The sequence below is a fragment of the Mastigoproctus giganteus genome, chromosome 7 (genome assembly GCF_048544385.1).
Source record: "Mastigoproctus giganteus isolate SK-2022 chromosome 7, ASM4854438v1, whole genome shotgun sequence".
Lineage (NCBI taxonomy): Eukaryota > Metazoa > Arthropoda > Arachnida > Uropygi > Thelyphonidae > Mastigoproctus > Mastigoproctus giganteus.
The window spans coordinates 104,782,152-104,797,169 of record NC_143581.1 but is presented as its reverse complement, the minus strand read 5'-3'; the positions used below and the strand labels follow the sequence as shown (position 1 = coordinate 104,797,169).

At 35.7% G+C, this 15,018-nt stretch overlaps 1 protein-coding gene across 1 annotated transcript in view; it reads left to right on the top strand.

Moving 5' to 3' along the window:
- Nucleotides 1-15,018, top strand: part of eIF3l (eukaryotic translation initiation factor 3 subunit l) — a 425,669-nt gene that overhangs the window by 57,606 nt on the left and 353,045 nt on the right. Inside the window, exon 4 of the mRNA XM_090377051.1 lies at nucleotides 13,759-13,838. Within this exon, the coding sequence (XP_090233177.1) occupies nucleotides 13,759-13,838 (80 nt within the window). The remainder of the gene's footprint in view (nucleotides 1-13,758; nucleotides 13,839-15,018) is intronic.

Genomic DNA, 15,018 nt, shown 5'->3' with positions numbered 1-15,018 from the left:
CATGCTCCTCGTGCAGGCTTTCTTTACCTTCGCCCATTCAGGCATAAAAGGAAATTAACTGGCAGATATATCTGCCAAAAATCCATCAACTTTAGACCTAATATCTGTCCCCCTATTCCAGCACTTGATTGTAATATCTTAATTCAAGCAGCATGCCATGCACAGTGGACAGAGCTATGGAATAATCAAATGAATAACAAACTTTTCCAGTTGAAACAAAACCCAAAGTTCTGGCACTCGAGCAATCAGACAGTGCAGTGGGAAGAAGTGGTACTCACACAGATAAGAATAGGACGTACCCAAATGATTCACCTCCATCTACTCATGGGCAATGATCCTCCTCAGTGTCCACACTGCTCAGAACATCTAACAGTTAAACATATTTTGATTGACTATCAAGAACATCAAACTTTAATACTTCAAAATATGGCTAATCTTCAGGAACCGCTGACATTACATCATATCATTGGAGAGGAGGCAAATATTAATGAACTTTTCTGCTTTTTGAAACAAATTGGAGTGTATAATTTTTTATGAATAGGTTTCTGAACTGAAATGAAATTGAACTGGCTTCATTCTTAATTATTTTCTGATATTCCTACGAATAGGCGCACTATAGCCATAGCAGCTAATGCATCAATAAACAACCATACCGCACATACCCAAGGGATCTGCAAACCATTCCCAGGGAATCTTTGGATACATTTCTGTAATGGCTTTGAATTTTACTTATTTTTTTAAATTAAAGGAATAATGTTTCTTTAAAAATAATCGCGAAACTTCTTTAATTGGTGATATGTTTATTTTGCATGACAGTTAGAATATCTAGTTAAGAAACCCACTGTACCCATAAAGCAAGTCTCAGTCAGTTTAATGAAGGGTCAAATCATGCAATGCATTGTTATGTATATTAACTAACTATGTTAACTATATTATTATGTATATTAATTAACTATATTAACAAACTTGCATTGTTGCACCTGATAGAGATGTTAGTAATCTCTAGCTCTGACTTTTATCATAAGTGATCATCAATTCAGTTTAGTTGTATATTCAGTTTAGTTATGTTCGTATGGCATTAACATAATTACAGTAGTGTCAACGAAATAACGTGCAGTAACATTAATGTTAATTTGTATTTTATTTATCATGGATCATCGGCTAAAATGATGTAGTTTAAGTAAACAGTCAAGTACTACTACAGTAAGTACAGGTGTAACTGATGTTGTAATTGAATCTCAACGTTTTACGTTGCCTTGCACTATTGGCAGTTCTAGAACTGCAGAAAGTCATAAAAAACAGAAGTACAGTGATTCCTATTTGTCTTTAGGGTTTACGTATACAGATGATTAACTTGCCTCTGATGCTCTTTGCTTCTTGTGCAACAAAATGTTATCAAATAATTCCATGTTACCTGCCAAAGTTCATGGACATTGTGATACTAATCACCCTGAATTCAAATTCAAAAACTTATAATGAGAACGTCATCAGGACCTCCTACAGGACAAGTTACCATATTGCACTTGCAGGAGAAGTGCATACAATTGCAGAAACTCTAATTAAGCCATGTGTGGTGGAAATGGCAACTTTTGTGTTTGGTGAACAGTCGAAAAAGAAACTTGAAACAGTTCAGTTATCTAATAATACTGTTAAATGTTGCATTCAAGATCTTTCAGCGGTTATAGAAAAACTGTCAGTGTTACAAGTTAAATCCAGCTTTATTTTTTCGTTGCAACTTGACAGATCAGCAGACATGTCAGGGCTAGCAGTATTACTTACATTTGTACGTTACTTGTTCCAGAACAAAATCGAGGAAGATTGACTGCTTAATCTCTTGAAAGTCACGCAACTGGAGAAGAAATGTTTAATGTCATATATATAGTTACATGCTAGAACATGAAATCAGCTGGATAAAGTGTGTTGATGTATGCACTGATGGGGTCAGAGCAATGACAGGAAAAACAGCAGGGGTGATTGCACTTATCAAAGAGGTGGTGTTGTCTTGTTTGAGTAGTCACTGTGTGATCCATCAGCAAGTGCTTATGACCAAAACTATGGAAAGATACCTAAAAACTGTGTTGGATGATGCTGAAAAGATAGCGAACTACATTAAATCTAGGCTACTTAATAGAGAGTGTTTAAGTTACTTTGCAAAGGAATGGGTAGTGAACATACATACACAGCACAGCTTCTTCTTACAGAAAAAAAGGTGGCTTTCTAGGGGGGAAGTTCTTGTTAAAGTTTTTGAATTTTGCTCGGAAATTTATATTTATTTTTTTATTGATTACCTATTTTATCCTTCTCACTGGTAAATACATCTTGGCTGCAGAAATTGGTATACTTAGCAGACATTTTTACAAAAATTAATGAACTAAATCTCTCATGTTCAAGGAAAGAGCGTGTCAATATTCACGACAAGGGACAGAATTGCATCTTTTCAACATAAACTTGAATTTTGGAAGAGATGCATAGAAAAAGGGCAGTATGAATCCTTTCCAACTCTGAATGACTTTTTTGGTATAAAGAGAATCTATCCTGAAAGAAACTATTTATGGTAGAATTGTCCAACATTTAAATGGTTTGCAACAGGTGTTTCAGAAATACTTCCCATCTTCTACCAATGACACTACCCGGGTCTGAAATACATTGTGTTTCAGAGAAATCAGATGGTATATCTGTACAAAATTACGAGTGTTTGATGGATATTACATCTGATACTAGTTTGAAACAGAAATTCAGTGAACTTTCTCTGGTTGAATTCTGGTGTAGTCTTCTTCAAGAATATCCACAGGTGCCTAAATATGCGTTGCTCAAATCTCTTCCATTTCTCACAACTTATCTGTGCGAAGCTGGATTTTCAAGATATGCAGCAACAAAATCTAAATATCTTTACAGACTGGATGTCACACCCAACATGAGAATTCAGTTATCTACAATCACGCCCAACTTTAAAGGACTTTGTGAGACGAAGAAACAACACCATTCTTCATATTAGCGAAGAATGGTGTTGAGGTACAATTCAATGTATACTCAATAGTGACAGTTTAGTATTCAGTTATTTTTTGTGTCAGTCTGAAAAAGGTAGCTTGTAAACATATAATAAATCAGTTCTGAGATATAAATTTTTAATTTTGGATACCTATCATCTGGACACCCTATATTTACACGAGCAAGGATGAGAGGACCCGTGGTTATTTTTTGAAGCCGAAAGGGGTTCGTGAGCAAAAAAAAGTTTGGGAAACACTGACCTAGATCAGTTGCACAACCTCCATCCTCATGCTCTTCTAAATGCACATATCACATTATCCTTCACAGGGAAATCCAGCTAAGCCAGATTTTCCCATGAAGAAAAAGCCGTATAGTGGAAAAACTTGTTGAATGCAAAAAACTTAGCCCTATTGAGTTTCTTCCTCTTGTAGCACTTTTAACATGCTGCTGCTGTAGAAAATTGTTATCTAATAAATCCACAGAAGTCTTGCTAGTGTGTATGATTTGTCAATCCACAAGTTCTAGTGAATATCTGAAAAATTTTAAATCCCCATTATAAGACATTTTGATTTACTGGCCTGCTCTATTTCTTTTTGTAATTTGTTATACTCATCATTGTCATTAGGCTTATAACACACACACACACACACACACACACACACACACACACACACACACTCCTGCTCTCATTTTTGATTTTCCATGCTTATGTCACCGAACTGACTCAATTCCAGTGGCCAATATGCTTCTTAACTAAGAGTGATTCCCCCCCCCCCTCCCTATTTTGTCCAGCCCTTCAAAATGGAAGAATAAGAGCAGCCAACAGGAAGAATAAGATTTGGGAAATGCCCTGGTATGGATGTGATCCTGGGTGAAGTGATAAAACGAATGTGGGCAAAATGGCCAAACCATCTTTTAGGGATATATAAAGTGTGTTTGAAGGATGACGTTTCCTGCACCATTGAAGGATGCCCTATTAAAAACATTGTTAAAGTCCCCCAAAGAAACCAAGAAATGAGCCAAACTCATATGGACCTATTTCCTGATTTGGGTAAAGTCTACAAGAGAATGCTGATACGATGGGTAAACTATTGTAATGAACAAAATCTTCCAAAAATTCTACCATCTTTACTCAAGGGAAAGGAACAGAAGATGTGTTAATATCATTAAAAATATAGTAGAAGATGCAGATGTTAAGCACATGACTGGAATCTTTATATGTTTTGCTGGGGCATTTGATAATAACAGTTGAGAGAGTGGTTCTAATGATGTTGAGGGCTAAATGTTCCTCAAAAATCTATAATGTAATTAAAGATTATTTCAGAGATAGATCAGTGACAGTTAGGGATTAATATGAAACTGTAACAAGAAAAGTATTGAAAGGACGTCTACAAGGATCAGTTTTGTTCGACTGTGTGGGCAACAGTGTTAGAAGATTAGTTGAGGAAAGAATTTCAGGACGTTCACATGATTGCTTATGCAGATGACTTAGTAATAATAGTAGGAGGAGGACTGAGAGCAAAACTGGAAACAGTGGCAAATGGGGTATTGTCAGAAATTGAACAAATGGGGAAACTGAATAGAATGACAATTTCTGGGAAAAACAAAGATTTTGTAGAAGGGGAGATTGCATTAGTAGAGGCATATAATGCAAGAAAGCAAGCTTGTATAGCATCAGCCAAAAAAAAAAAAAAAACACCCTTCCCATTTCACCCATCCATTCACTCCAAATGTTTGTCTAGTTCTGCTTTAACTTATGCAAGTTATTGATCTTCACTACAGCAGATGGAAGTTTGTTCCAACTATCAACCATCCGCTGGCTAAAGGCAAATTTCCACACATGTATTCTGCAATTGTCCTTCCTCAATTTGAATGTGTCCTCTCAGGTTAGTAATCTGAGCAAGAGGAAGAATCCCATCAGCATGGCCCCCTGAGTTCCAAGCGATTTTCATACTGTGATAATAGAGTGCTCTCTAAAATGATATAGTTTTCTTTCTTTTCTAGTGTGCTTATTCTTTTGTTTACTTGAAGTGGTTCTACACTTTAGAGATCAAAAGTAAGAACCAAGAAAGTAAATCCATCTTTCTTTTCTTAGTCTTTATATTTATTACTAACGAACTCTACTAATTTAAACAACCTCTTTGTCACTGGTGGCACTGCTGCTACCTCCATGTGGTGGGCCGGTAACCTGGGGGGGGGGGGACCAACCCTCAGGGCTAAAAGGAGAAGAGATGGAAACAAATGAATTTCCACGTTTAGAGCCAAAGAGCTCTCAACAAATTGACAATCACGATACTGACCATGACTTCTCTATCTCAAAGAGAATGAAGAAAGATACTGGAAGACAGGAATTATCAGCATTCCTGATTATACATTCTCTTTCAGCGCAATTTGTCGGCAAGCTCTTTACCTTCATCATTCAGAGATGCCTCGAACATGCTGCAGGTTCACCAAAAATGGTGAAACGTCTTCGATCTGGAGATTAGTTAATAGAGACCACCAATTCTAGACACTCTGAACTACTACTACGTCTGACATCTTTGATTGGAATCCCAGTTCAAATCACCACATACCACCCTAAATTCTTCAAAGGGAGTGATCACTGAATGGGATTTATTGAATGTCCCTGAAGACGAAACAGGAACTTAAAGAACAAAACGTCACTCGGGCAAAAGGATCATGATCTGAAAAGATGGCAATTTAGTCTCTACCCAGAGTGTAATTTTAACTTACAGTTCTCCAACCCTGCCATCTTCAGTCATGGCAGGATATTTAAACTGTTGTGTTTGGCCCTATATCCCAAACCCTCTAAGAAGTTTTAAATGCCAGAAATTTGGCCATTCCCAGATAGCATGCCGTGGAGATGCAACTTGTGCAAACTGTGGGTGTAAAACTCATACACAAACAGAATGTAAGGCATCGACTCCACAGTGTCCAAACTGTAAGGGCAACCATCCGGCATATTCCAATGACTGTGACCTCTGGAAGTTGGGGAAAAAAATACAAAAATATTAAATTGAAAATAAGGTTTCTTACCAAGAGGCAAGAAAACAAGCAAAATTAAGTATGCCAAAATACACCTATGCTTCTGCTGCTACTTACAGTCACCAATCAGTAGCATGTCAGACGGAAGTGACCATTCCTCCAGACACGTCAGTCTCCAACTGGGCTCAATCAGTCCTCTCGGTCTAGCATCCATCTCCACCAAATGTAGTAGACCAATGAAGTAATACACCACTAACAGTTCCATCCCAAAGACCTCCCTGTTGTCAAGCAGTGGATAATTTGCAGAATCAGATCCTGTTGAGGCGAAGCAATCTCATCTATAATGAGAAGATGACAAGATCTGCTTGAAATACATGCAGATGACGATATGGAAGAAAGCAATGACTCAGAACACTGTAATTTTTCAAGAAAAGAAAAATCAAAACTCGAAAGATGTAAACAAGCCACCCACAAAAAACACAGACTCAACTTCCACCCACAAAACTAAATAATGGAACAAATCATACAGTGGAATTGCAGAGGGTTTTGCAGCAATATTGACCGATACCTATGAAATAATTCACTATTTCAAACTTGCTGCCATATGCCTACAAGAAACAAATTTAACACCAAAAATCTCCGTTTCAGTCAAAAATTCTATCATCTTCAGAAAAGATTGACCTGAAACTAACAGCATCCCCCATGGAGGAGTAGCTGTACTCATGGAATCACGAGTCGCCTGCAGGCGCATTCCTTTGAAAACACTATTAGAAGCTGTTGCCACATGTATAGTTATCTGTATCATATTGACAGTGGTCTTGATATATCTTCCACCAAACCATCCATGCACATTTCGGGATCTGGAAAACCTTATTTTTCAATTACCATCTCCAATCTGTCTATTAGGCGATTTTAATGGACATCATTCATTGTGGGATTCTCTGGTCTCAGATGGATGTGGTGAACTTATTGAAATGCTACTTGATAGAGAGAATCTGACACTGTTGAACACTGGCTTATCCACCTACATCCATTTTTCTACTGGTCAAGCACTGCTACCAATCTCTCAATCTGTTCTCCGATTCAACCATAGAATGGATGGTAACGCGACAACCATAGTACGCGACAATCCTCTGAACAGTGATCATTTTCTGCTGATTTGTAGCATTCAAACTACCCATTCCAAACAAATAGAAACAAAAACGAAATGGAAATTTTCCAAAGTGAACTGGATAAAATTTACCAATCTTTTGATGAGGATATCATTACATCTTCTGCTTTTGACGCTGCCACCAAATATATTACAAAGCAGATACTAACAGCTGCAACAGCCACCATCCCACAGTCTCAAATAAGAAACCATCGGCATACCAATCACTGGTGGAATGGTGATTGCAAACGTTCTTTGTGACATGATTACAACTATCTTATACTTACCATAGTGGCATCTATGTCGCCTGATAGTTTGTGTGTGTCCCATGCATTTTTCTTCTCTGCCACGTGTCTCATTAGTTCATCTGCCATCCATTTAGGCCTAAACCTTGAACAGTATTTCTTAGTTGGTGTGAAAAGCCTAGTAGCTTCCAAAATAATTCCTTGAATGCTTCCCATTTAGAATTTGCTGTTGGTAACATCATCAGTTGGTCCCACTGTATAGAATTTAAAAAATCTCTGCAATGCTGTAGTCACCTTTACGAAAGCAAAAATCCTTCCCTTTATCCCTGATGGTAGTTACATCTTTAAGTAAATTCCACATCAGTACACTGTAATCACTGCCACCTAGTGGTTCCTTTATTTGCAAATTCGTAATGCACGAATAATCGCTGCTGATAATCAGATCAAGAGTATTACTCCCTCTGGTTGCCCCTCGAACATGCTGTTGTAGAAAACAATAAATCCACAAAAGGCTTGCTAGTATGTGAGTGACCAATCCACAAGTTCCAGTCTACAGTATATCTAGGAAGTTAAAATCCTGCATTATAAGACAAACTGATTTACTATCCCACTCTGTTTCTCTGTACAGTTTTTTCGTTTTACTCATCAGCATCATTAGGCCTATAACACACTCCTACTTTCAACTTGATTTTCCCAGTGCTTATGTAAGGCGCCTCCGTAGCCAGGTGGGAAGGAGCAGCGGTGCGTCAGCACACGCTTCTTGATTAGACTGGGGTTCGAGCCCGTCACCACCAAATATGGAGGATGCGGAAAGGTCAGGGAATGACCACCGCATATCCCTGAGTAATATGGCCTTAGTTGCTAATGCTCCTAAAAACCAAATAACAATAACCTCCCAGTGCTTATGTCGCACCAAACAGACTCAACACTGCCCATGTCAACTGGATGCACTTTCTTAGATTTTGTGTGTTTCTTAACTAACAACATCATCCCTCCTTCCCTTCTAAGCAAAGACCACTCTGAGCAAAATTCTACCTCATGAGCTTTGCACAATTTCTTCAGGGCCGAATTGATTGTCATCACATACTCCTCCTTTTGTGTCTGGTCAGAATTGCAGACACTTTCAAATTTAACCCTAACTCACTACTTTCTTGTGAGTTGAAGTAATCCAAGAATGAGACTGCATCAATTTAAGGTGAATTCTGCATCAGTATAGAAGATCTGGTTTGCATCAAGTGGCTGAAAAATTCAATTTAGGCAAAGATATTCCCAACTGAAATGTGCATCAGGAGTTGAAGAACCTGGGATTTGAGTGGTGCTGCCAATGCCAATAGTGGGCTGTGGAACAGTAGAAAAAGAACATCTGATTGTACCACATGATTTTTTTCCCCCACTGTTCCACAGATTAGTCTTAGCATTGGCAGATTTTTTTTTTTTTACAGAAGTGGCTTTTGTGCACAACTACCAAATCCCAGATTCTTCATCTTCTGATGCATTATTAAGTTGGAAATGGGCCTTTCTTTGCCCTTTGCCTAATTTAAATTTTTTCACACGAGTCATTTCACACATTTTGCTTTAAATTGCTGCAGTCTTGTTCTTGGACTACTGACTTTCTACTGCATTTTTTCCCTTTAGCATTGCATTCTCCTTTCATCTTCTATTTTTGCATACTTTTGAGGGTTGCTCCCGCTAAACATGTTCCAACAATGAAACTTTTCTGACAATTGGAAAAATCACCTGTTCCCGATGATTAGGTCGATCAGAAATCACAGTGTACAGTGTTCATTTTGATACCAAGGAACTTATGATCATACCATGTCACAACTTGTATTTATGCAATTAAAAAACACCATTTCAAGCCTTATAATCTTCATTCTTTTTTTTTCTTTTTTTGTGTTTATATGAGATATATATTTATTTGTATTCTACTTATTCTTTTTTGTATAAAATTTGTTGTTACAAGTAAAGTCTAAGAATTTTGCTGAATAAAGGCAGAATTAGGTGAATTTAGAATCGAAATAGACACTGATGATGTGTCTATAAATGGAAATGCTATCCATAGTTTTTCTGATGATGGTACATTGCATTTCATCTTTCAGTTTGAGATCCCTTTGTCCTACACAAGCACTCTTGAATATTCACCACCAATTCCTTTAACACATTGGCTGTCACGTCCGATGTATATGTCTGACACCATTAGTTTTTTAGGCGCTGCATCGGACATATATGGCTGACAAATCCTCTGTTTCAGTCATAGCTGTATCAGCTGTATGGTACTGATGGGAATAAAAATTATTTTTGAAAAGTGTTGTCCCTGGTTATACCTGTGATGAAATTTGCATGGCGCTGTGAGAAAAAATAAGCGAGTAACTGCTGATCATTTAAAAATTCTGTATTATACGAATTTTACAATTACAAAGTGAATTAGGCATAACAACAATTCATATATGTTGTGAGACATTTTTGTTACTAAATTATTTTTACAGATAGATTTGGTTGACCAGTAAGATGAAATAATACTGCCCAATCTTATTAGGCCCCCCCCACCCTTTTCAGTCAGAGCTGCATGTGCTGTCGATTGATGGGAATTTACATTATTTTTGAAAAGCATGGCTCCTGGTGATACATCTGATGAAATTTGCACAGTGCTATGAGAAATTATGTAGATTTTGTTGTTGACCAAAATGCTATAACCAAAACACATGAAAGGCTGACGATTACAATCTGGGCAATAAGATGACCACTCTTCATTTCTGTTCGGCATATCTGTTTGTTTCTATTACAATAAGATTTATGAATTCATCAAAAAATAATGAATAACACTTCAAAATGAGTAATATTTCTTGCTACGTCTATTTGCAGTTCCGATTTACCCATAAAATCAAATCTTTTTTTGGCATCCTTTGTGTTCATTTCATTCAATAACTTCATATGTTTCAGTTGCTTCAATCTCAAGTTCTTTAGTGTTTCAATTTGCTCATCGCTGTTTTCTTCTGTATTTTCAGTATTTTCCTGTGTTTCAGTATTTCCTCCTTAGTTCACATTTTTGATAAGATATCCCAGTGAGGATCTTTTACTGAATCATCTGAGTCGAAATCATGTTTTTCAGAAGTACTAAGACTTTCAGCAGTTTTTCTCAGTTCCTCTTTTAGTAATTTTCTTTTAGCGATTGCTTTTTAGTGTTTGTTTTACAACACATTTGTAAAAGTTGTGAAGAAACTCAACACAATATAATGGATAATGCAGTGCGACCTTCATATGTGTGATCACGTATGTGCACTACTGCCCTTTTTTTTTTTTTAATGAACTTGTTTTGATAAAAGTTTTAACAATACTGACAAACTTATTTCAACAAGTTTGTGATAAGTTTATTGCACAGTGTGCGTGCAATAAATTAATCACAAACGACCTTCATATGTGTGGCCACGTATGTGGCTGGACATGGCTTTTCAAGAAATAAAGTAACTTACTGAGCCATATCAGCCATATATGTGACACAAAAAAGACTTTTGAGATTTTAAGTGGAAAAAAAATGACAACACTGACATTACAATATTTATTTTCAAATTCCTAATCAAATTATTTACTAAATATTTTTTGGCCCTGGGGGGAAAATTTTTGTTAAACTAGTTTGGCAGTTAACGTGTTAAATTCTGATCTCTAGGTAATTCTCCAGTGGGGCAAAGACAACTTTAGTTAATTTTACTTCTTCTAAACTTCAGTCCTCCTTTATATCTTGCAAAAGGAGCCTACAGTTCCCATGCTTACTTTCAATTATACTCAGATCTCAAAGCTAGATGATCTCTCTCGGGCAGTGAGGTGGTTAATTAATGACCCATCTGTTACAAAGTCTCTCCGCTCTCTGTCTCATAGACATTTTGTTTCAGTTGTATGCCTTTTCTATAGATATTTCCAAAGGCACTGTTCTTCTGAATCTGTAATCCCCCCCCCCCAACCAGTACAAAGGTGTTGCAACCTCTCAATATCCATTTACTTACCAACTTTTCTTCTTCCTTATTTATCCTTTCAACTTCTGTGGTCTGGAATAACCTACCATCACATACATTTGCAGGAAATTCCAATGTGCAGAAATTCAAGTCATGCACTGTTCTAAGTTCTACGACCTTTTATGTTTAAGGTTTTCATAAAAGATATTTATAGTTTTTTTTTTTTTTTTTCCCTCAGAGAATTCTTTTAATGAATTAGATATTACATTGCATTGGCATATTATTTAATTTCGGAACCACTGCTCCTCATGCTTTTCAGTTTCTGTTGTTTGTAAATTCATTTACAATGCCCTCAATCTTAGTATTTCAGTGTTTGTGCCTTCCAAACACTGCATTAGATTCTGCAGAAATGTATTCATCATCACTCAGTAAAGTATTTCCTAGTGTCAATAGCAAGCCATTAAGTACAGCTGTTTCATTTGCATCTTCAAAGTCACCTTCACATTGACTAACACTCAAATTAAATTCCATTTTGTGAAAGCAGTTTTTAATTGTAGAGAAGCTCACTACATTCCATGTTGCAATAATTCAGGTTACAGCTTTCAGACTTTTTTCTGCATCTTCATTAAGTTTTGAAATCGGGTATTTAAAAACTGTTTGTTGGTATTTCAGCTTGAAGTTTGCAATTATTTCTTGGTCTTGAAGTTGGGAAGTGAATGAGATGTTGTCGGGAGGTAAAAAACCCTGTTTCAACATTATTAGATATAATGTATGGGCGAGATGTGACATTATCAAGAAAGAAATAAGCTTTCTTATTTTGACAAATTATTCTTTTATTCAGTTAGTCAATCATTCTGTCATTATCTTCCTAGTTGTTATTCCGGTTTACATTGGGATAATGTTGGAGTAAGGTGATGTAAATTATTCTAATATTATTTGGAATAACATGTTAATAAATTTGTGTTTTTTAAATAAATTAAATAGGCTTAGTAGCATCTGTTAGCTTATTTTTTAAATTTAGCTAGTGATTTTGTAAGTAACCAGTAGTTGGGAAGTGAATGTAGCACAGAAGAATAGTAGGGTTTTAATTGTACTAAATAAGTAGTTTTAATTACTTTTTTGGGTATATATATGTTTTGTATTTAGCTAAGGATATAATTGATTTAACATTGTGATTGTTAAGGTATAGTGCAACTTGATAGTGTAATACATATCACTGCATTAGTTTAGTGTAGTATTGTATAGTATAGTATAGTCTAGTCTATTAATCAATTAAATTTATTAGCATTATTAATTTTCATTGTTAATTAATTAAATTGTATTTAGACAGAAATCATGCCCCAGACTAGAGAAACAAATCAACGTGCACAGAGTAGCGGGAGTACTCTGGCTCGGGAGAGAACCAAAGGGGGCAATTCTCCAACGCATCACAGCCTAAAAAAATGTCATTATTTTTCCCGGAACAGGAATTATGTTAAGAGATCTACAGTTACTCTTGTTCTCTTTGATCCTCCTTTGTGAATTCTTGATACATTTACACACCTCCAATCCACAGGGTCTTTCCATTAATTGAGGGGAGGTTCTCTCATTTTCTGCCTACCTTAATATAATTGCACAAAGCCTATACATCCCAGGTGTGTTTTTATGTTTAGCTTCAATAGTTCCTCTTCCATTATCCTCCCTCTTATCACAAAAGAATTTATCTTCTTGTTAGAATTTGATAAACTCCTGGCATTCACTTCTCTAAGGAATACCTCATGTGAATGTAGATGCAAAATACCTATTCAGTTTGTCAACAACCTGAGCAAAATCTCAACAGTTAATGTATGTTGACATATTGGAGACCACTGTAATTAATCATTTTTCTCCTAGTGTTTATTATGTCAAGAAGTCTTGGCTGTTTTTCTTTGCTTTTCCAAAAGACCATAATTTGCCTTGCTAACCTCTACTCTACTCTTTTTGCTTGATTGTGAACTAGTTTATATCAACTGTAGGCTTCTGTGTCACCTGATAATATATATGCATCCCATGCATTTTTCTTCTCTGCCACAAGTCTTATCAGTTCATCTGACATTCTTTTATGGTGAAGCTTTGAACAGTAACTCTTATTTTCTACAAGAAGCTTAGTAGCTTTTATGATTTATTTCCTGAATGCTTCCCATTTAGAATTTGTTGTTGGTCAATATTGTGGATATAGTCAATGTGATTAATGGCCATGTGTTTACATGTTCTGTAGACAGAAAAATCTTATTTTTATTGCAGAGTAATTTTCAAAACTAATTTTCAAATAATTTTAGCTAAACTAATTTTCAAAGATGCATTTTTAAACTCAGCTGGCTCTGTTGGCCATATTGCAAGTATAAATGGAAATTTATTTATGTATATTGTATGATTATTATTTATAAAATCTAAATAATATATTGTATATTTTTCATGTATACAGCTTTGTGAAACTTACCGAGAGTTTTTTTAAAAATTCTCCCTGGCCTGAAACTAAAGATATTGCTCCAATAGTGCAAGATGGTGAGCTAAACTCAGTTTTCATTTCTGTTATATATAAAATCATATCCAGTATCCATCTAGAGATATTAAGATGAATAGCATAATATAGGTATTATTGATTTTATAAACTATTGATATTTTAATTAATAACTTAACACATTTCACATTTTTTGTAAAATTACATTGGTTTCTTAAAACAGTTACACTCTACAATATTTGTAGAGTGTAACTCTTATCTTTGGCTAAAGAAATCAGCCAAAGATTAAGCCAATAGTTCTACTACTATTACTTGTGATAACAGACTTTTAGATTTTAAGTACAGTAGAACCCCCGTTAATCTGGACTTGACGGGGCCACACTCTGTCTGGATTAGTGAAAGTCCTGGATTAACTAGAAGCGTCTTTAACATACCAGTTTTTATTTAAAGTTACTAAATAACAGTATTTTAACTAAATTGGTTTTTATATTAAATTAATGAAACAATATTTTAAAGTAAAAATTATAAAAAGTTAAAGAATATGGTAAGTAAACAAAATAGTGTACAAAGCAATAAAGTTTTAATGTAGAACAAAAATATTATATAATACAAATATTATATATTATATAATTAGAATATTAAATATATAATATTAAATATTATATAATATAATACAAAACAAATAACTATTTTCGAGAAGTTTACTTGAAATAGTCCACAATGTTCTTTTGCTTTAATTTTGAAACTAGCTTTCAGGCCGCATGATCTCACAACCGCTTCAAGGTCAGAAGCTCACCAGCTGATGCATCATCCTGTCTCTCAAAATAAATCTGTAGCTTCTCCAGCATTCTGGTTGCTTCAGTCTGATTCAGACCAGTTGTTTCCTCACACACTTCATCATCCGAGTTGTCATCTTCATTAGCTGGCAACGATGATGATGAGCATGCTTGCACGATGTCCTCCTCAGTGAGGATCTGATGTCCTGAATCATTATCACACATTATCCCTGGAGCAATGTCTTCATTTGTTACATCTGAACAACCCCCCCCCCTAGACATTGAAATAACTGAACAAAATCATTACATCCTTGTCATCATCAGGATCTGAAGAAATATTCATTTCCTCCTCAGATCTTTCTATTGGAACATCAGGCCAAAGTTTTTTTCAGCATTTGATAAGGGTAGTCTTGTCAGTTTTGTCCCAAACTGCAGCATAAAAATAAAT